The sequence below is a fragment of the Vombatus ursinus genome, unplaced genomic scaffold (assembly GCF_900497805.2).
Source record: "Vombatus ursinus unplaced genomic scaffold, bare-nosed wombat genome assembly UNPS02014176.1, whole genome shotgun sequence".
NCBI lineage: Eukaryota > Metazoa > Chordata > Mammalia > Diprotodontia > Vombatidae > Vombatus > Vombatus ursinus.
In genome coordinates, this window is record NW_020953954.1 from 1,048,424 (window position 1) to 1,064,512 (window position 16,089).

Here is a 16,089-nt window from a genome sequence, read left to right on the forward strand (position 1 = left end):
TCAGAAGCCCCAGGATTTCCTGCTCTTCTCCTATCCAGACTCCTGAGCTCTCTTTCCCTCTGTCCTTGCTGGGCCCTCCCCCACCGCCCGCTGGCCAGTCCACTGCCCACACAGAGCAAAGCTGCCTCATTTCAATCGGGAATCGTCCTTCGGTGCTGTTTCACTGACTGCCTAATGCCCTGAAACAGAAATGAATTATGGCAAATCTTTGCTTAATAGATTCCTTTTTCGAGGATCAAGGGTCAGCAGAGGTTGCTTCTGCTCTCGCTCCCCCTGGCTAAGAAGCGACCTGAAGGTCAGGGTGGCAGGGCTGTAGGCGCCTGCTGCTTTGAGGCTGGGGGGGCCAGGATGGTCCGAACCAGGACAAGGGATGGTCGAGAATCCTCCCCCCCACCTCTCTAGGTGACCCAGCCTAGCGTCTCACTTCACATCAAGCCTCAAGTGGCGTCCACCGCCCCGGGCTCTATCCTCTTCAGCACACAGGCCTCCAGTACTTGGAGACAGCCCCTGCGTCTCCCCTGCCCCTCCTCAGGCCAGAGTCTTCTCCTGCCCCAGCTCCCTCCCTCTCTCTTCTGGCTGCCCCCTCCCCAAGTCTGGATGCTCCCCCACCTCTCCATGGCCTCCCCAAACTCCTTTACTGGAATCGCACACAATTCTTCAGACTGGGGGAGGGGAAGGCAGACAAAGGCAGGGGGCAGCAGGAGCCTAAGGTCACGCCACTGTCACTGACCCAGCCAGGGCTCGCAGGCCTCACAGGAAAAACTCCTTGATTCTGCTCTTGTCAAGCTGCTTTTCTGAACTCAAGTGTCAGTCTTTCTAGTGGTCCCTATTAAATTCACCTTCTCAGAGTAGGTCTGGTGCCTGAGCTCGTCAAAATGGCTTCCCTGGTTTTTGGATCCTGGCTCTGTTACAGCTGGTTAGCTCTTCCTTCTGGCTTGGCATCAGCGCGCGTGCCATCTTTGGTAAAAATGTCCCACGGCAGGGGGCCAAGAAGACCAAGCCCAGATCCCTGAGGCCCTGCCCCCAAGACCCCCTATCAAACAGACAAATCCTGCAGGCCGCTTGGGTCTCACGGGTTTCCACAAGAACGGCCTGAGGCTGTCCAGATGCTCGGTGGGAACGCAGGAAGGTACGTTTGTAGCACCACCCTCAGCACCCGGGTCAGCAGCCCCAGCAAACACCAGGGGAGCCTCAGTGGCCTCACATATTGGTGCACAGCTAGCAGACAAGGTCCTCGGTCATTTTTGAAAACAGGGACTTTGCCCTTTCCGAGTCCTGCTGCCCTCCACAAATGTCACCAACAGCAGCTCGGCCATCCTGCTGGACAGGCCGGGCAGTCCTCCTCTGGCCAGGGGATTTGGATTCTTTCACAATCTTTCACTCTCATCTGACTTTTCTTGGAGATAACTGCCCGCTACGCACTTCTGTTTGGGTCTTGGAGCATATGCCTGGGAGAAGAGGCCATCTGTGCCTCTGGAGGCCCTGATCATCAGCAATGATGGGCATCTGACTGGGTCAGTTCCAAGGTCGGTTGGCCAGCAGCCAGAAGGGAACAGAGAAGGGCTCTCGTGGGCCCTTTCCACCTCTTGGTGAATGCCTTCTCATATCTATGTTCCAGACCCTCAAACCCACCCAGAGGAGCCCACCAGTCCAGGCAGTGCCAGAAGGTACCAGAGGAAGAATGAGGGCTTCCCGGCCGGATCTGAGCTGAGGATCCCAAGGCAGGGCACTCACACAGTGAAGGCCGCCCCGCCTGGCAGAGTCAGCCTCCTGGCCCAGCCCGCCCACTCTCCGGGACCCACGGACAGGGCTGCCACTCTTCACAGTCTGCTCCCACTTCTTCTAAGGCCTGGCTCTGACCCCATGAGCTGCCAACACCTGCTTCACAGTTTTCTCTTTTGTAAATGGAGGTCATAGGAGCTAGAGGGGACCTCCGAGGTTATGTGGCCCAAACCCCGGGTTATGGAGGAGGAAACTGAGGTTTGGAGGAGGGAAGGGGCTTTCCCGAGGTCCCCCAGGTGGTCAGTGGCCAGCGAGAATTCTTGAGCTCCCCACCACGTGGGGCTGTTGTGAGGGAAAGCTCTGCCAACCTTAGAGCAGGTGTAATGAGGAGCTGGGGGGCCCCACCACCACACTGAATGGAGAAGCCAAGACAAAATAAGACGGGGCTCAGGCTCTGGGGTCGGTGACAAAGGGGCACGGCAGGCCCCTCTATCCCACCCCCAACTCAAAAGGGCCAGAGTAAGAACCAAACCAGGAGACCGAAGGCAATCACAGGTGGGAAGGAGCTGTTGAAAATGGGGGGTGCCCCTGGAAATGAGGACCACACCAGATTTTCAGAAGCACCCCCAAGAAAACAACCCCTGCCCCACCGCCTGCCACCAAGGGCTGATCCACCTTGGGAGAATGGAAGAGAACCAGCCAGGCGACCAGGGCAGTGACAGCCAGCCTCGCACGCCCCCTGGTGGCCGCTCCTCCGTTCACTCCTGGGGAAGAACCCAGAAAAACCGCAGAGACCTCAGGTGAGCCCTGCAGGTGGGCCTGCTAAGAAAGCAGAGTGGCACCACATTCTTTACTCGTTCAGTAAGCACGCATTGAGCACCCACTGTTTGCCAGGACCACGCTAGGTGCTGGAACCCAAAGGTAAAAATAAAACTGTCCCTGCCCTCCTGACACCCTGGCCCTGAGTGGACACCCTGTCTCTGGTGCTTAGCACTGGGTGCCCTCGGGTAAGTCCTTCACCTGGGGCAGCAGACAGAGCACCAGGCCGAGTGAGCCTCTGCCCAACCTCCAGGGTGCTTGTGAGGATCTGCGAGCCTCAGCACTCCGAGTCTGGCACCAAGTCAGCGCTACAGAAAGGCCGGCCATCGCGAGGACCCGCCAAATGAAAGGGCCCGTCTGGACCGAGGCCTCTGTCATCCTACTGAGAGAATCGACCTCGAAACGTAGGACGGCTAAACAACAGGGTGCGGGAGAGGCCCGGAGAGAGCCGAGCCGCAGCCTCCAAGGCCTAAGCGCTCTCCAAGCACAAGCTGGCAGGTGAAGGCTGATGTGGAGAGCACCCGCCACGAGGCAGAGACCCGCAGGGACCCCGAGGAGACTGCCTCCAAACCAAAGCGGCACCACCCACGAGGATCCGTGTCACAGACGGACAGAGAGAGGCAGCGGCCAGGAGGCTCATTCTTCACCTCAGAGAGAACTGGAAGGCCCCGCTGACGGCGGCCTCTAGTAACGCCACAAAGGCCAAGCCGCTTATGCGCTGCTGGGCAGGACACGTGGCGGTTCTGGCCTCGCCGCCCCCACCGCGCCCCTCTCACTCGGCTCCATGGGGAGGGTCTCTGGATCTGTATACCCGGCCGTCACCCCTGTCCTGACCTCCAGGCCCACGTCACCACCTGCCGGCTGCACGTCCCCGGCTCGACACGCAGAGATCTGCAGAGAGATGTGACAGCCAAGAGCGAAGAAGAGCACGGCCCGGCGTGAGACGGGGAAGTGTCGCTAGGCTATAGCTCACGAGGGGAGGGGAGCTCAAAGTCTCCGCCGGCCCCATGCCCCCTTCTCGTCTCACCGCCCCAGTTGGACCCTGGGGTCAGTCAGGTAACAGTCTACTCTCCAAACGTCCGCCCAGCTCGGGCTCTCGCCTCTTGGCCTCTGGCTTCCGTCCCCCCAGCTCCGCTTCTCGATTTCCGGCTACTGGGGCCTTGCCCTCCCACCCGCGTCACTGTGGATTTTGGGCTACGTGCCCTGTATTTACTGATGCGTCTGTGTCGTGTTCAGTCTGTCAGTCAGCGAGGGCTGCCAGAGCACCTAGTACGTGCCAGGCACTAAATGCTGGGAGGAAACAACCTACAAACAGCGGTAAGTAGAGGATGGCTGAGGAGCGATCTGTGAGGCGGAGCTGGGCCCTCGGCGACCCCAAGCGGCCTCCTGTCTGGAGCGCTCAGCACAGCACGCAGCATACGGTAACAGCGACAATGCTTAAAAGCGTTTCCAGAGCGCTTTGAGGGACGCTGCCGTGGCGGGTCTCCTCTGGTCTGATCTCACACCTCCTGACTCCAAGCCCGTGTGCTCCTTCCCCTCCAAGTGCTCAGAGAAGGCCCCACCTGAGCATGGGCATCTCGGCCTCTGGACCTCCAGCCCTCCAAGCCCTGCCCCGGAAAGCCAGGGGCCCTGCTGGACTCCACTCTTGACCGTCACCTCTCCAAAGCAGAGTGGCCACGCCTGGTCAGTGGAGCCTTCACCACATTTCCCCCACGGTCCCCTTCTCTCCCCTCACACAGCCCTTGGCCCCCATGCTCAGACCCTCCTCGTCTCTCATGGGGCTGTCCCTTCTCTCAGCTGCCAGAAGCGCCTTGCTAAGGACCCGGCCTGACTGGAGATGAAGGCCCTCCACAACCTGGCACTGATCTCTCCAGCCTGATTTCATGACTATGGCACAGGGATGGTGCTAAATAAATTCATTAACTCATTTATGCCTCTTCCCCTCCGAGCCAAGATGTAAATACTCCTAAAGATTCTGCTCCATCAACTCACCCTAACATGCCACTGCACGTCAGGCCATCTCTGCCCACCAGGGGCTGACATTCAGAGAAGTGAGAAGAGACATGGGGGTGGGATCTGAGCTGAGGAGGGAAAGCATTCTGGGTGTGGGGAACAGCCGCGGCAAAAGTGCAGAGGTGGGAGATGAAATACAGAGTTCAGGAAATGATCTCCCTCCTGACCAGCAGTGCAAGACACCCCCACACACACGTATACACTACGGTCCAGTTTCTCCTCATGCTGTATCTCCCCTGCCAGACTCTAAGCTAACTGAAGGCAGGGAACCATCTTCTTAACACTCTATTTGTGTCCTTGGCACTTAGCACAGTCTCTGGTAAGCACTTACTGCCCACTCATTCTAGCTAGCTGCCTGTCTGTCCATCTGTCTACTTGTCTGTCTGCCTATCTTTCCATCTGCCTGCCTGTCTATCCTTCCATCTGCCCATATGTCTGTCTGTCTGTCAGGTTTGGCTGGAACATAAACTGTGTGAATAAGAGTAATGTGAAACATGCCTGCAAAGGGAGAGGCCAGGATTTCCCACTTGACCCTAGGGGCAGCAGGGAGCCAGCAGGGCAGTGACAGGGTCTGGCCTTTCTGTCTTAGGAAGGTTCCTCTGAATGAGGAGTCTCCCAGCTGGAAGAGGCCTCAGGCTCTAGCAGTATATTCCTACAGATGCACATGGGGATGGTCATGGGGGAGTTTCCTCCCACCCCCAATATCTCCTCCTGAGCAGAGATCTCTTCATTCCTTGTCTTTGCAGCCCCAGCTCCCCACCCAGCACCTGGCATCTGCAGGGTGCTTCATCAGTGCCTGGGGGTTGACGGACTGGCCATCCACCAATGGACTTGAAGACCACCACACCCTGCAGAAACTTCAGTTCTCAAAGGTCTGAAATTCCTCAGCCTTTCACCTCCTCCTTTACTATCTGCGATTTGACTCAGCGGCTGGAACCAAGACAATCCAACCACCTTGTGCACGGTTAGCCAAACCATGATTGCTGTGTTGGGACTCCCCTGACATTAGCCCCCAGACATTAACCCCTTGGCACTAAACCCCTGACGTTAACCCCCAGGCAGGATCCCCCTGACGTTAACCCCCAGGCAGGATCCCCCTGACTTTAACCCCCAGGCAGGATCCCCCTGACTTTAACCCCCAGGCAGGATCCCCCAGACGTTAACCCCCAGGCAGGATCCCCCTGACGTTAACCCCCAGGCAGGATCCCCCTGACTTTAACCCCCAGGCAGCATCCTCCTGACGTTAACCCTCAGGCAGGATCCCCCTGACGTTAACCCCCAGGCAGAATCCTCCTGACTTTAACCCCTAGGCAGTAACCCCTTAACAGCCACCTGACAGTAACCTTGTGCCCACACTCACTTTTGCTGCTCTTGCAAGGAGGGGCTCCAGACCTCCAGCACATAGCCATCAAAGTGCTTATTCTGAAAGACAAAGGAGATTAGCGTGGCTCTGTCACTGGGAACACACCTGGGAAGATGAAGGCAAGCCCCAGAGGATGTTAGCTGCTCTGGCCCCCTGCCTTTCCTCAGTCACCTGCACCAAGATACTCACCAGCTGGGCATGACAGAAGAGACTCAGTAGCCAGACACTTCTCTGTACCACTGTCCTCCTCCTGCCACTGGGGGTGGGGGTCCCGAAGCCTTCAGAGCCTGGAGCTAAGGCCCGGCCACTTTCCTTCCTAGTTCCCAAAGTCCAAAAGGACTTCAATCCAGGTGCGTGTTTTCTCCCACCTCTTCCCTGTGACCTTGGAGCCCTGAGCTTGGCAGAGGTTTGTTTCTGGCCTAGATGGTGGGGGAGGCCAAGTGGAAGAGGGCCAGGGTGTGGCAGTGGCACTGAGAGCCCACTGTGTGGAGGCGGGGTAGACATCTCCACAGCACAGTGTGGGGGGCACTAAGCAGGCTGGTCATAACAGCCGTGAGGATGGGTGTTTGACAACAGACACTCCTACCACGGCAGCTACGTCGGACGGACACGTCCTTTGGGTCCTACCCGTCACTCCTCGTCGTACTCAATCACAACCACAATTGTTCAGCCGTTCCCCAATGGACGGGCATCCCCTCAACCTCCAATCCTTGGCACCACAAAAAGAGCTGCTATCAATATTTTTGTACATGTGGGTCCTTTTCCCTTTTTTATGATCTCTTTGGGATACAGACCTAGCAGTGGTATTGCTGGGTCAAAGGTGTGCAGGGTTTTATAGCCCCTTGGGCCTAGTTCCAACTTGTTCTCCAGAATGGCTGGATCGGTTCACAACTCCACCAGCAGTACATTGGTGGCCCAATTTCTCCCCCTCCCCTACAACGTTTGCCATTTTCCTTTTCTGTCATTAGTCAATCTGATAGGTGTGATGTGGTACCTCAAAGTCGTTTTGATTTGCATTTCTCTAATCAATAGTGATTTAGAGCATTTTGTCACATGACTCCAGATGGCTTTGATTTCTCCACCTGAAAACTGCCTTTTTCATATCCTTTGACCATTTATCAATTGGGGAATGACTCATATTCTTCTTTTTTCTCTTTTTTGGAGGCAATCAGGGTTAAGTGACTTGCCCAGGATCACATAGTTAGTAAGTGTCTGAGGCCAGATTTGAACTCACCTCCTCCTGACTCCAGGGCCAGTGCTCTATCCACTGGGCCACCTCGCTGCCCCTATGACTTGTATTCTTAGAGATCTGAGAAATGAGGTCTTAGTTGGAGAAACCTGCTGTAAAAAAATTTCCCCAGTTTTCTGCCTTCCTTCTAATCACGGCTGCAATGGTTGGGTTTGTGCTAAAACCTTTTTAATTTAATCAAAATTATCTATTTTTATTTCCCATAACACTCTCTATCTCTTGTTTTGTCACAAACTCTTCCCTTACCCGTTGATCTGACAGGTGAGCTACTCCACACTCCCCTCATTTGCTTATGACATCACCCTTCATGTCTGAATCATGTACCCCTTTTGGACTTATCTGGGCAGACGATGTGAAATATTGGTCTATATCTAGTCTCTACCAAACTACTTTCTAGTTTTCCCAACAATTTTTGACAAGTAGTGGGTTATTGTCCGCAAAGCCAGGGTCTCTGCATTTATCCGACACGAGACGACTATGGTCGTTTCCTCCTGGGCACCGTGTGCCCACTCTGTCCCACTGATCTGCTCCACTTCTCCACTTCTGAGTCAGTACCAGACTGTTCCGATGACTGCCGCTTTATAACACGGTTTGAGACCTGGTATGACTAGGTAGCCTTCCTTCACACTTATTTTCACTGATTCTCTTGATTTCTTGACCTTTTGTTCTTCCAGATGAATTGTTATTTTTTTCTAGCTCTATGCTAATCTTTCGGCAATTTGATTGGTATGATGCTGAGTAAGTAAATTGATTCAGGTAGAACCATCATTTTATTAAATTGGCTTAGCCTGCCTACTGGCAATTTAAATTTCCCCAATTATTTAGATCTGACTATATATGTGAAAAGTGTTTTGTAATTGTGTTCATCGAGTTCCTGGGTTCATCTTGGCAGGCCGACTCCCAAACATCCTACGTTGCCTTTTCTGGTCATTCAGTTGTTTTTCAGTCACGAAAAACTCTCTGTGACCTTATGTGAGGTTTTCTTGGCGGAGATACTGGAGTGGTTGGCCTTTTCTTGCTCCAGCTTATTCTACAGATGAGGAAACTGAGGCAAACAGGGTGAAGTGACTTGGCCAGGGTCACACAGCTAAGTGTCTGTGGCTGGAACTGAACTCAAGAAGAGGAATCTGACTCCAGGCCCAGGATGCTATCCACTTGTGCCGCCGAGCTGCCTACAGTTATCGTCAATGCGATTTCTCTTTCTATCTCTTGCCGATGGACTTTGTTGGTCATATAGAAATGCTGATTTACGTGGGTTTATTTCAAATCCTTCAGCTTTGCTGAAATTGTTATTTCAACTACTTTTTAGTGGATTCTCTAAGTGTACCATCATAACATCTGCAAAGAGTAATAATAGTTTTGTTTCCTCATTGCCTAGTCTAATTCCTTCGATTTCTTTTTTTCTCTTATTGCTAAAGCTAACATTTCTAGCACAATACTAGTGAATGGTAGTGGGGATAACAGGAATCCTGATCTTACTGGGAAGGCTGCTGGCTTATCCCTAATCCAGATAATGCTTGCTGATAGTTTTAGACAGAGCCTAGCTGTTGTCCTTCATTCTTGAAGACATCACCAAAATGACATCACTATGTCGGGGTCAAGGTCTAATGTGTCCAACTGTGGCTAATCAGACCAATACGAGCTCAGAAGACTCTATCCCAGGTCAGGCACCAATAGTCCACGTGAACATTTGGGGTGGAGATGGCTCTAAATTTGTGCATCTCACATTTCTTTCGAGCTACTGCAATTCTGTTTCCCTCACATGGCACAGCGCCTTCTCTGATGAGGGCATGTCATGCTGGGCAGTCCTGTGCCAGTGTCTCCCATGTCATGCAATCAATTTCCAAAGTTCTTCAGAGAGACCTCGAGACAGTCCTTGTATTGCTTCTTCTGACCTCCATGTGAGCCCCTGCCTTGCGTGAGTTCTCCATAAAATAGTCTTTTGGACAAATGTACGTTGGCATTTGAACAATAGTGCCAGCCCGCTGGAGCTTCACTCTCTGCAGCAGAGTTTAAATGCCTGGCAAAAAGGACCTCAGCGTCTGGTATCTCATCCTGCTGGGTGATCTTTAGCATCTTCCTAAGACAATCCAAATGGAGGTGATTCCGTTTCCTGGCATGGCGCCGGTAGATGTCCAGGTTTCACAGGCATACAACAACGAGGTCAGTGCGATGTGGACCTTCAGTCTGATAGGCAGCCTACTACCTCTTCTCTCCCACACTTTCCTTCACAGCGTCCTCAACACGGAGCTAACTCTGGTAATGCATTTGTCAACCTCATCATCTATGTGGACGTCCCAGGAAAGTCTACTGCCAAGGTGAGTGAACTTATCCATAGCATTCAGCATTTCTCCATTCGCTGTAACCGATGGTTCCACGTATGGATGGTGTGGTGCTGGCTGGCTGGTGGAGAACCTGTGTTTTCTTGGTGTTAATAACCGTCAGGCCAAAATTAGCACAAGCAGCAAAGAACTGATCCATATTGTGCTGCACCTCAGCCTCAGAGGCTGCACTGAGTGCACAATCATCTGCAAACAGAAAATCATGCACCAATTCTCCCTCCACTTTAGTTTTGGCTTGTAGCCTTTCTAAGTTAAATAATTTACACTCAAAGTGGCAGTGGACCTCGATACTGTTTTTGCCTTCGTTCAAAGTGTGTGACAACACTGCCGAAAACATCATGCTAAAAACCACGGGAACAAGCACACGTCCCTGCTTGACTCCACTGGTCACTGGGAAAGCACGAGAGCATGGTCCATTTTTAGAAAAAGACGGTATTTATCATCTGAAGGAAAGCTCCATTATTCCTCTGCTTTCCAGTGTTTTAAATAGGAACGCGTGTTGTATTTTATCAAAAGCTTTTTCCCCACCTACTGAGATAATCACACGATTTCTGCTGCTTGTGTTACTGACATGGTCAAACATGCTGATCGTTTTCCTAACACTGAACCAGCCCTGCACCATCCAGTCATCGTGCATGATTTTTGTGACATATTGCCGTAATGTCCTCGCTAGCATTTATCTAAAACTTCTGCATCAACATTTGTTAAGGTTATCAGTCTATAGTTTTCCTTCTCTGTTCTTGCTCTTCCTGGTTTAGGTATTAGGACCATATTTGTGACGTAAAAGGAATTTGGTAGGATTTCTTTGCCTATTTTTCCAAATAGTTTATAAAGTATTGGAATTCATTGTTCTTTAAATGTTTGGTAGAATTCACTTGTGAATCCGTTTCGTCCTGGGGATTTTTGCTTTGGGAGTTCACTGACAGCTTGTTTGATTTCTTTTTCTAAGATAGGGTTATTTAAGTACTCTGTTTCCTCTTCTGTTCATCTGGGCAATTCATATTTTTTAAGTATTCATTCATTTCACTTAGATTGTCAGATTTATTGGCATATAATTGCACAAAATAATGCCTAATAATTGCTTTAATCTTCCCTTCATTGGTGGTGGGTACCCTTTTCATTTTTGATACAGGCAATTTGACTTTCCTCTTTTTTCAAAAATAACATTAACCAATGGTTTATCTACTTTAGTGCTGGGTTTCTAACCTCCCCTCCCCCCAATAAAACCAGATCTTAGTTTTATTTATTAGTTCAATGGTTTTTTTTTATTTCAATTTTATTCATCTCTCCTTTGATCTTCAGGATTTCTAATTTGATGCTTAACTGGGGATTTTAAGTTTTTTTCTAGTTTCTTTTAGTTGTATGCCCAATTCACTGATCTCTTCTCTCTCTATTTTATTGAAGTAAGCATTTAGAGACAGAAATTTTTCCCTACATCCTGCTTTGATTACATCTCATAAATTCTGGTATATTGTTTCATTGCTGTAATTCTCTTTAATGAAATTATTGATTGCTTCTGTGATTTGTTCTTTGACCCACTCATTCTTTAGTATTAGATTATTTAGTCTCCAATTAATTATTAATCTGTTTCCATGGCCCTTTATTCAATGTAATTTTTATTGCATTATGATGCATTATGAAAAGGATGCATTTACTATTTCTGCTTTCCTACATTTGATTGTGAGATTTTTATGCCCTACACATGGTCAATTTTTGTATAGGTGCCATACACCACTGAGAAAAAGGCATATTTCTTTCTATTTCCATTCAATTATCTCCAGAGGTCTATTATATCTTTTTTTAAAAGAAAATTCTATTCATCTCCTTAACTTCCTTCTTCTTTATTTTTTGGTTAGATTTATCTAGTTCTGGGAGGAAAGAGTTGAGGTCCCCCACTAGTACAGTTTTATTGTCTATTTCCTCCTGTAACTCATCTAACTTTTCCTTTAAGAATCTGGATGCTGGGGCAGCTAGGTGGCACAGTGAATAGAGCTCTGGCCCTCCTCAAAAGCCTGTTTTGCTTCTGACCCCTGTCTCCTCCCTTCTATCTTTTATCCCTCTCTCCTACGTCCCTGAAAAGGAAGACAGAGTTCTACGCTCAATTGAGTGTGTGCAGTATCTCTCTTTGAGCTAGCTCCAAGGAGGGTGAGGTTCAAGCATGGCCTGCCACCATCACTCCATCTTCCCCTCCACTGTAAAAACTCTTCCTGTCATGCCTCTTTTATGTGAGATCACCTACCCCATTCTACTCCTCTCCTCCCTCTTCTTCCAGTGCATCCCTTTTTCTCACCCCTTAATTTTATTTTGTGAAATCACATCATAGTCAACGGACACCTGTGCCCTCTCTCTATTTATACTCCCCTAACTGTCCTAATGATGATAAAGTTCTTAAGAGTTACAAGTACCATCTTCCTACGGAGGAATGGACACAGTTTAACCCTATCGAATCCCTTGATTTCTCTTTCCTGTTTACCTTTTTATGCTTCTCTTCAAGTCTTATATTTGAAAGCCAAATCTTCTATTCTGCTCTTTTCATCAGGAATGCTTGAAAGTCCTCTATTTCATCAACTATCTACTTTTTCCCTGAAGGATTAAATTCAGTTTTGCTGGGTAGGTGATTCTCGATTGTAATCTTAGTTTCTTTCCCCTTTGGAATGTCACCCCCTACGGCCTTCAGTCTTGTAACGTAGAAGCTGCTAAATCTTGTGTGATCCTGACTGTGGCTCCATCATATTTGAATTGTTTCTTTCCGAGTGCTTGCAGTACTTTCTCCTTGACCTGGAAGCTCTGGAATTTGGCTGTAATATTCCTGGGGGTTTTCATTTGGCTCTTTTTTTATTTTTGAACATGGCTTTCAGGTAATTCAATAATTCTTTTTTTTTTTTGGCTAGGCATTGCGGTTAAGTGACTTGCCCAGGGTCACACAGCTAGCAAGTGTCAAGCGTCTGAGGCCGGATTTGAACTCAGGTCCTCCCAACTCCAAGGCTGATCCTCTATCCACTGCGCCACCTCGCTGCCCCCGCCAATTCTGTTTTTAATTCAGTGGATTTTTGTATCTCTTTTACCATTTGACCACTTCTGTTTTTTAAGGTGTTATTTTCTTCAGTATTTTTTTTTGTGCCTTCTGTTGACTTTCTTTTCATAATTTTCTTGCAAAATTTTCATTTCTTTCCCCAATTCCCCTCCTCCCTCTCTTCTTTAATTTAAAATCCTTTTTTGAGTTCTTCTAGGAATTAGTTTTGGGCCTATGACCAATTCACATTTTTCTCTGAAGCTCTGCACGTAATTGTGATTTGTCTTCTTCTGATTTCTGTCTTGATCTTCCCTGTCACCATAGTAACTTTCTATGGTCAATTTCTTTTTTATCATTTGCTCATTTTCCCAGCCTATTTCTTGACTTATAATTTTGTTAAGAAGTTGGGCTTTGCTTCCAGGGTGGAGGGGGCACTGTCCCAAGCTTCAGGCCTTTCTTGCTGCTACTTTCAGAGCCAGCTCTGGGGCGGTCTGTAGGTTTTCAGTTCTTCCAAGGTCGTATGATATGAAGAGAGGTGAGATCACTGCTCCCCTGGCTTGTGGTCTGGTCTGTGAGCCACCACGTGCACTCTTCTCTACCCTGGAACTGTAACCAGGGCTCCTTTACCCCTGTGGCTGTAAGAGCTAGTGAGCTACGGCTTCTCTTGGCTCTGGGACGGTGACCCAGAATTACATATGGGCAATGCAACAGGGTCCTGCACTAGTGCCAGCAAAAGGTTCCCTGTAATCTCCTTCTGACCAGCTGTCTGACTGAAACACTCTCTGTGGGCTGAGAGCTGCCACTGCCACTGATGAACTACCTCCAAGACCTGCTGCTGGTGCCCACGGTGAGCTGCGCTGTGCAGTCCGACCCCCACCCCACTGAGACAGATCTTCCCTGCTGACCTCCCAAGTTGTCCTGGGCTGGAAAGGCGTTTCACCCTGACCTTGGGTTTGTTCTGCCCCTCCAGAATTCAATTTGAGGCATTACTTTAAAGCTGTGTGGAGGGGGCCATCTTGGCTCCACCTTCCTCAGGAAGCAGGCACTTGAGAGGTCAGCAGCAGGACTGTGGTGGAAGGTGGGCCTTGGAGGTTTGGGGCACCTGGGGGGTTCGTACCCAAGAAGTGACTCCATTTAATATGCAGCTGGCAAAGAGCTGGTTGCCTGGAGGCCCCTGAGGCTGGAGGAGCAGAACATTTTGGTGGGCATCAAAACCAGATGGGATATTCTCAGTTTCACATCTGACCCTCAAGTTTGTCAAATGAGTCAGATTTGGGGAGGGTCGGACCCCGAGGTCTGGAGGGTGGCCTCTGGGGCACCTAAGTGAATTCCTCTCCCTGTCCTGGCTGGTCTCTGATCTGGTGCCAGAAAGTTGCCCATTCTGAGTCCCCGGAGGGGAGTCCTGACCAGCAGGTGCTGGGAGCCCCATGCTCGTGCACCACGTTCTCAGACCTTGTGGGCAAGTGTCCCCAGATCCTGGGAAAGTCACCAAGCAAATGCTGCCCCACAGGACATGGGGTTTCTTGGGACTCACACTAAAAATCCAACGGAAGGCATTCCCTTCTATGCCATCCTGAGGAAGTGAACAGAGGATGCCACCCAGCAAGAGAATCAGTTCACAAGGCAGGAGGAGCCACATCCAGCTCCTGGCAGGACGGAGTCAGGGCCAGCCCGATGCCACTGACTGGCCCCCGGCAGCACCAAGACCTACCTGTGCCACCTGGACGAAGGTCTTAGCAAGCTCTTCTATCTCATCTTCACTGCTAAACAAGCTTTTGTAGTCGTCGCGAGTCCACTTGTCAAACAAGATCCGAGGCACTGAAAAGGATACGCCAGTGAGAAAAGTGAATAGCTGGGGGGAGCCCACATAGGGGCTCCGTGGCCCTACCCTGCATGGGGCTGGCTTTGGAGGTCTCTGGGGGGGGGGAAGGAGGAGGGAAAGAGAAGAAAGGGGGAGGAAGGGAGGAAATAAGAGAGGCCCTGCCTGCAGTAGTATGCCCACTAGACACCCCAGCCAGCCCAGCCAATCCTCCCAAAAGGAAAGCTGGCAACTGAAATACATGGATGCACGTGGATGCACATGTGCTCTCTCTCTCTCTCTCTCTCTGTCTCTCCCTCTCTGTATGGGTGTCTCTCTTTCCTCTCTCCCACCTTCCTGGCTTCCTTCTTCTTCAGAAAAGGAGCTGGCCCTGGAGAGGTTGGGAAACCAGGGCCTGTCAGCCCTCCCTGCCCTAAGCCCACAAAAGGGCCAGCGCTCTCCATGGTACTGATCTGCTGATCTCCAGACTGGCTGGGCAGACTCCCTCCACTTGGGGAGCCCTGCCTTCCCCTCAGCCAGGCACCTCCACCCTCAGCCCGATCCCCTTCCACAGACCCTACTCACCAATGCGCACATTTTTCGCTTGCTTCTTAACGCTTTTCATCCAGTCTGTTAGAAGAGCAAGAGAAGAAACAGAAACATGAACCCACAAGCTCTGTCGGACATGTCAGCCCTATGCCTCCAGGACAGTGATACCAGTTATGTGGCAGCTCCAGAGAGAGAGGCCAGCCCAAGTGCAGCCCCTTCCCCTGGGGCAATGCTGGTCAGCAAACCACCCATTTTGCAGACAACCCTGGCCCCCTACTGAGCCGACCAATCCTGGCACAGCACCCAGGGCACCAACACCCCCAGCAGCCTGCCCAAAAGTCAAGAGGCTCAGAAGAGCTAGGCTGCCCTGGCCTCCAACAAGGGACCCTGGGGCTTCAGCCCCAACCCAGGAAGCCCCTCAGGCCCCCCCTCCCCTGGGCAGCCTGGCAGAGTGGCCCTGTCACACAGGAGGCAGGGATGGGCATCTTGACCCTTAAGCCCTGCCAGGGTCCTGAACTCTCATCGAGGTCCCCTCTTTCACTGCAGGATCTGTCCTGGAGATTTGTCCCCAGACCTGAGCCACAAACAGGGCTCACACAGCACCTGAAAGGGTGGTGCCAAGAAACGTCACCCTCTCCCTGAGAAATGTGGAGACGTCTCCTCACCACACATACACACTCGCCCACCCCACACGTGTGCACTGACACACACATCACACACATGTGCACTCACATACAGACACACACACATCACACAATCGCACACCACACACTTGCCTGTCCCACACATGTGCACCGTCACACACGTACATCAGACACACATGTGCACTCATGTACAGACACATACACATCACACACACACTTGCACGCCCCATACATGTACACTGACACACACAAATATCAGGCACGCACATGTACACTCATGCACAGAGACACATACAGCATATCACACACTTGCACACCACACACATGTGCACTGGCACACAGACATCACACACACACATACACACATACAACACACCTGCACACGTATGCACCTCACATACACATACTTGCACACATACATCAACACATACTTGCACACCCCACACAATGTACTGACACACACCACACACATGTGTACTCACGTACAGACACACACACCACACACGTGCACACATTTGCACACCACACATTTGCACGTCCCACACATGTGCACCGACACACACATGCATCAGACACA

General features: G+C 50.8%; 1 protein-coding gene across 1 annotated transcript in view; it reads right to left on the reverse strand.

Annotated features, from left to right (window-relative positions):
* The window catches only part of CHID1 (chitinase domain containing 1), a 90,512-nt gene that overhangs the window by 65,509 nt on the left and 8,914 nt on the right, over nt 1–16,089 (reverse strand). Inside the window, exons 4-7 of the mRNA XM_027860197.1 lie at nt 15,275–15,442; nt 14,905–14,949; nt 14,233–14,339; nt 5,915–5,976 (exon numbers count right to left, since the gene is read on the reverse strand). Coding sequence (XP_027715998.1) covers nt 5,915–5,976; nt 14,233–14,339; nt 14,905–14,949; nt 15,275–15,442 — 382 coding nt within the window. The remainder of the gene's footprint in view (nt 1–5,914; nt 5,977–14,232; nt 14,340–14,904; nt 14,950–15,274; nt 15,443–16,089) is intronic.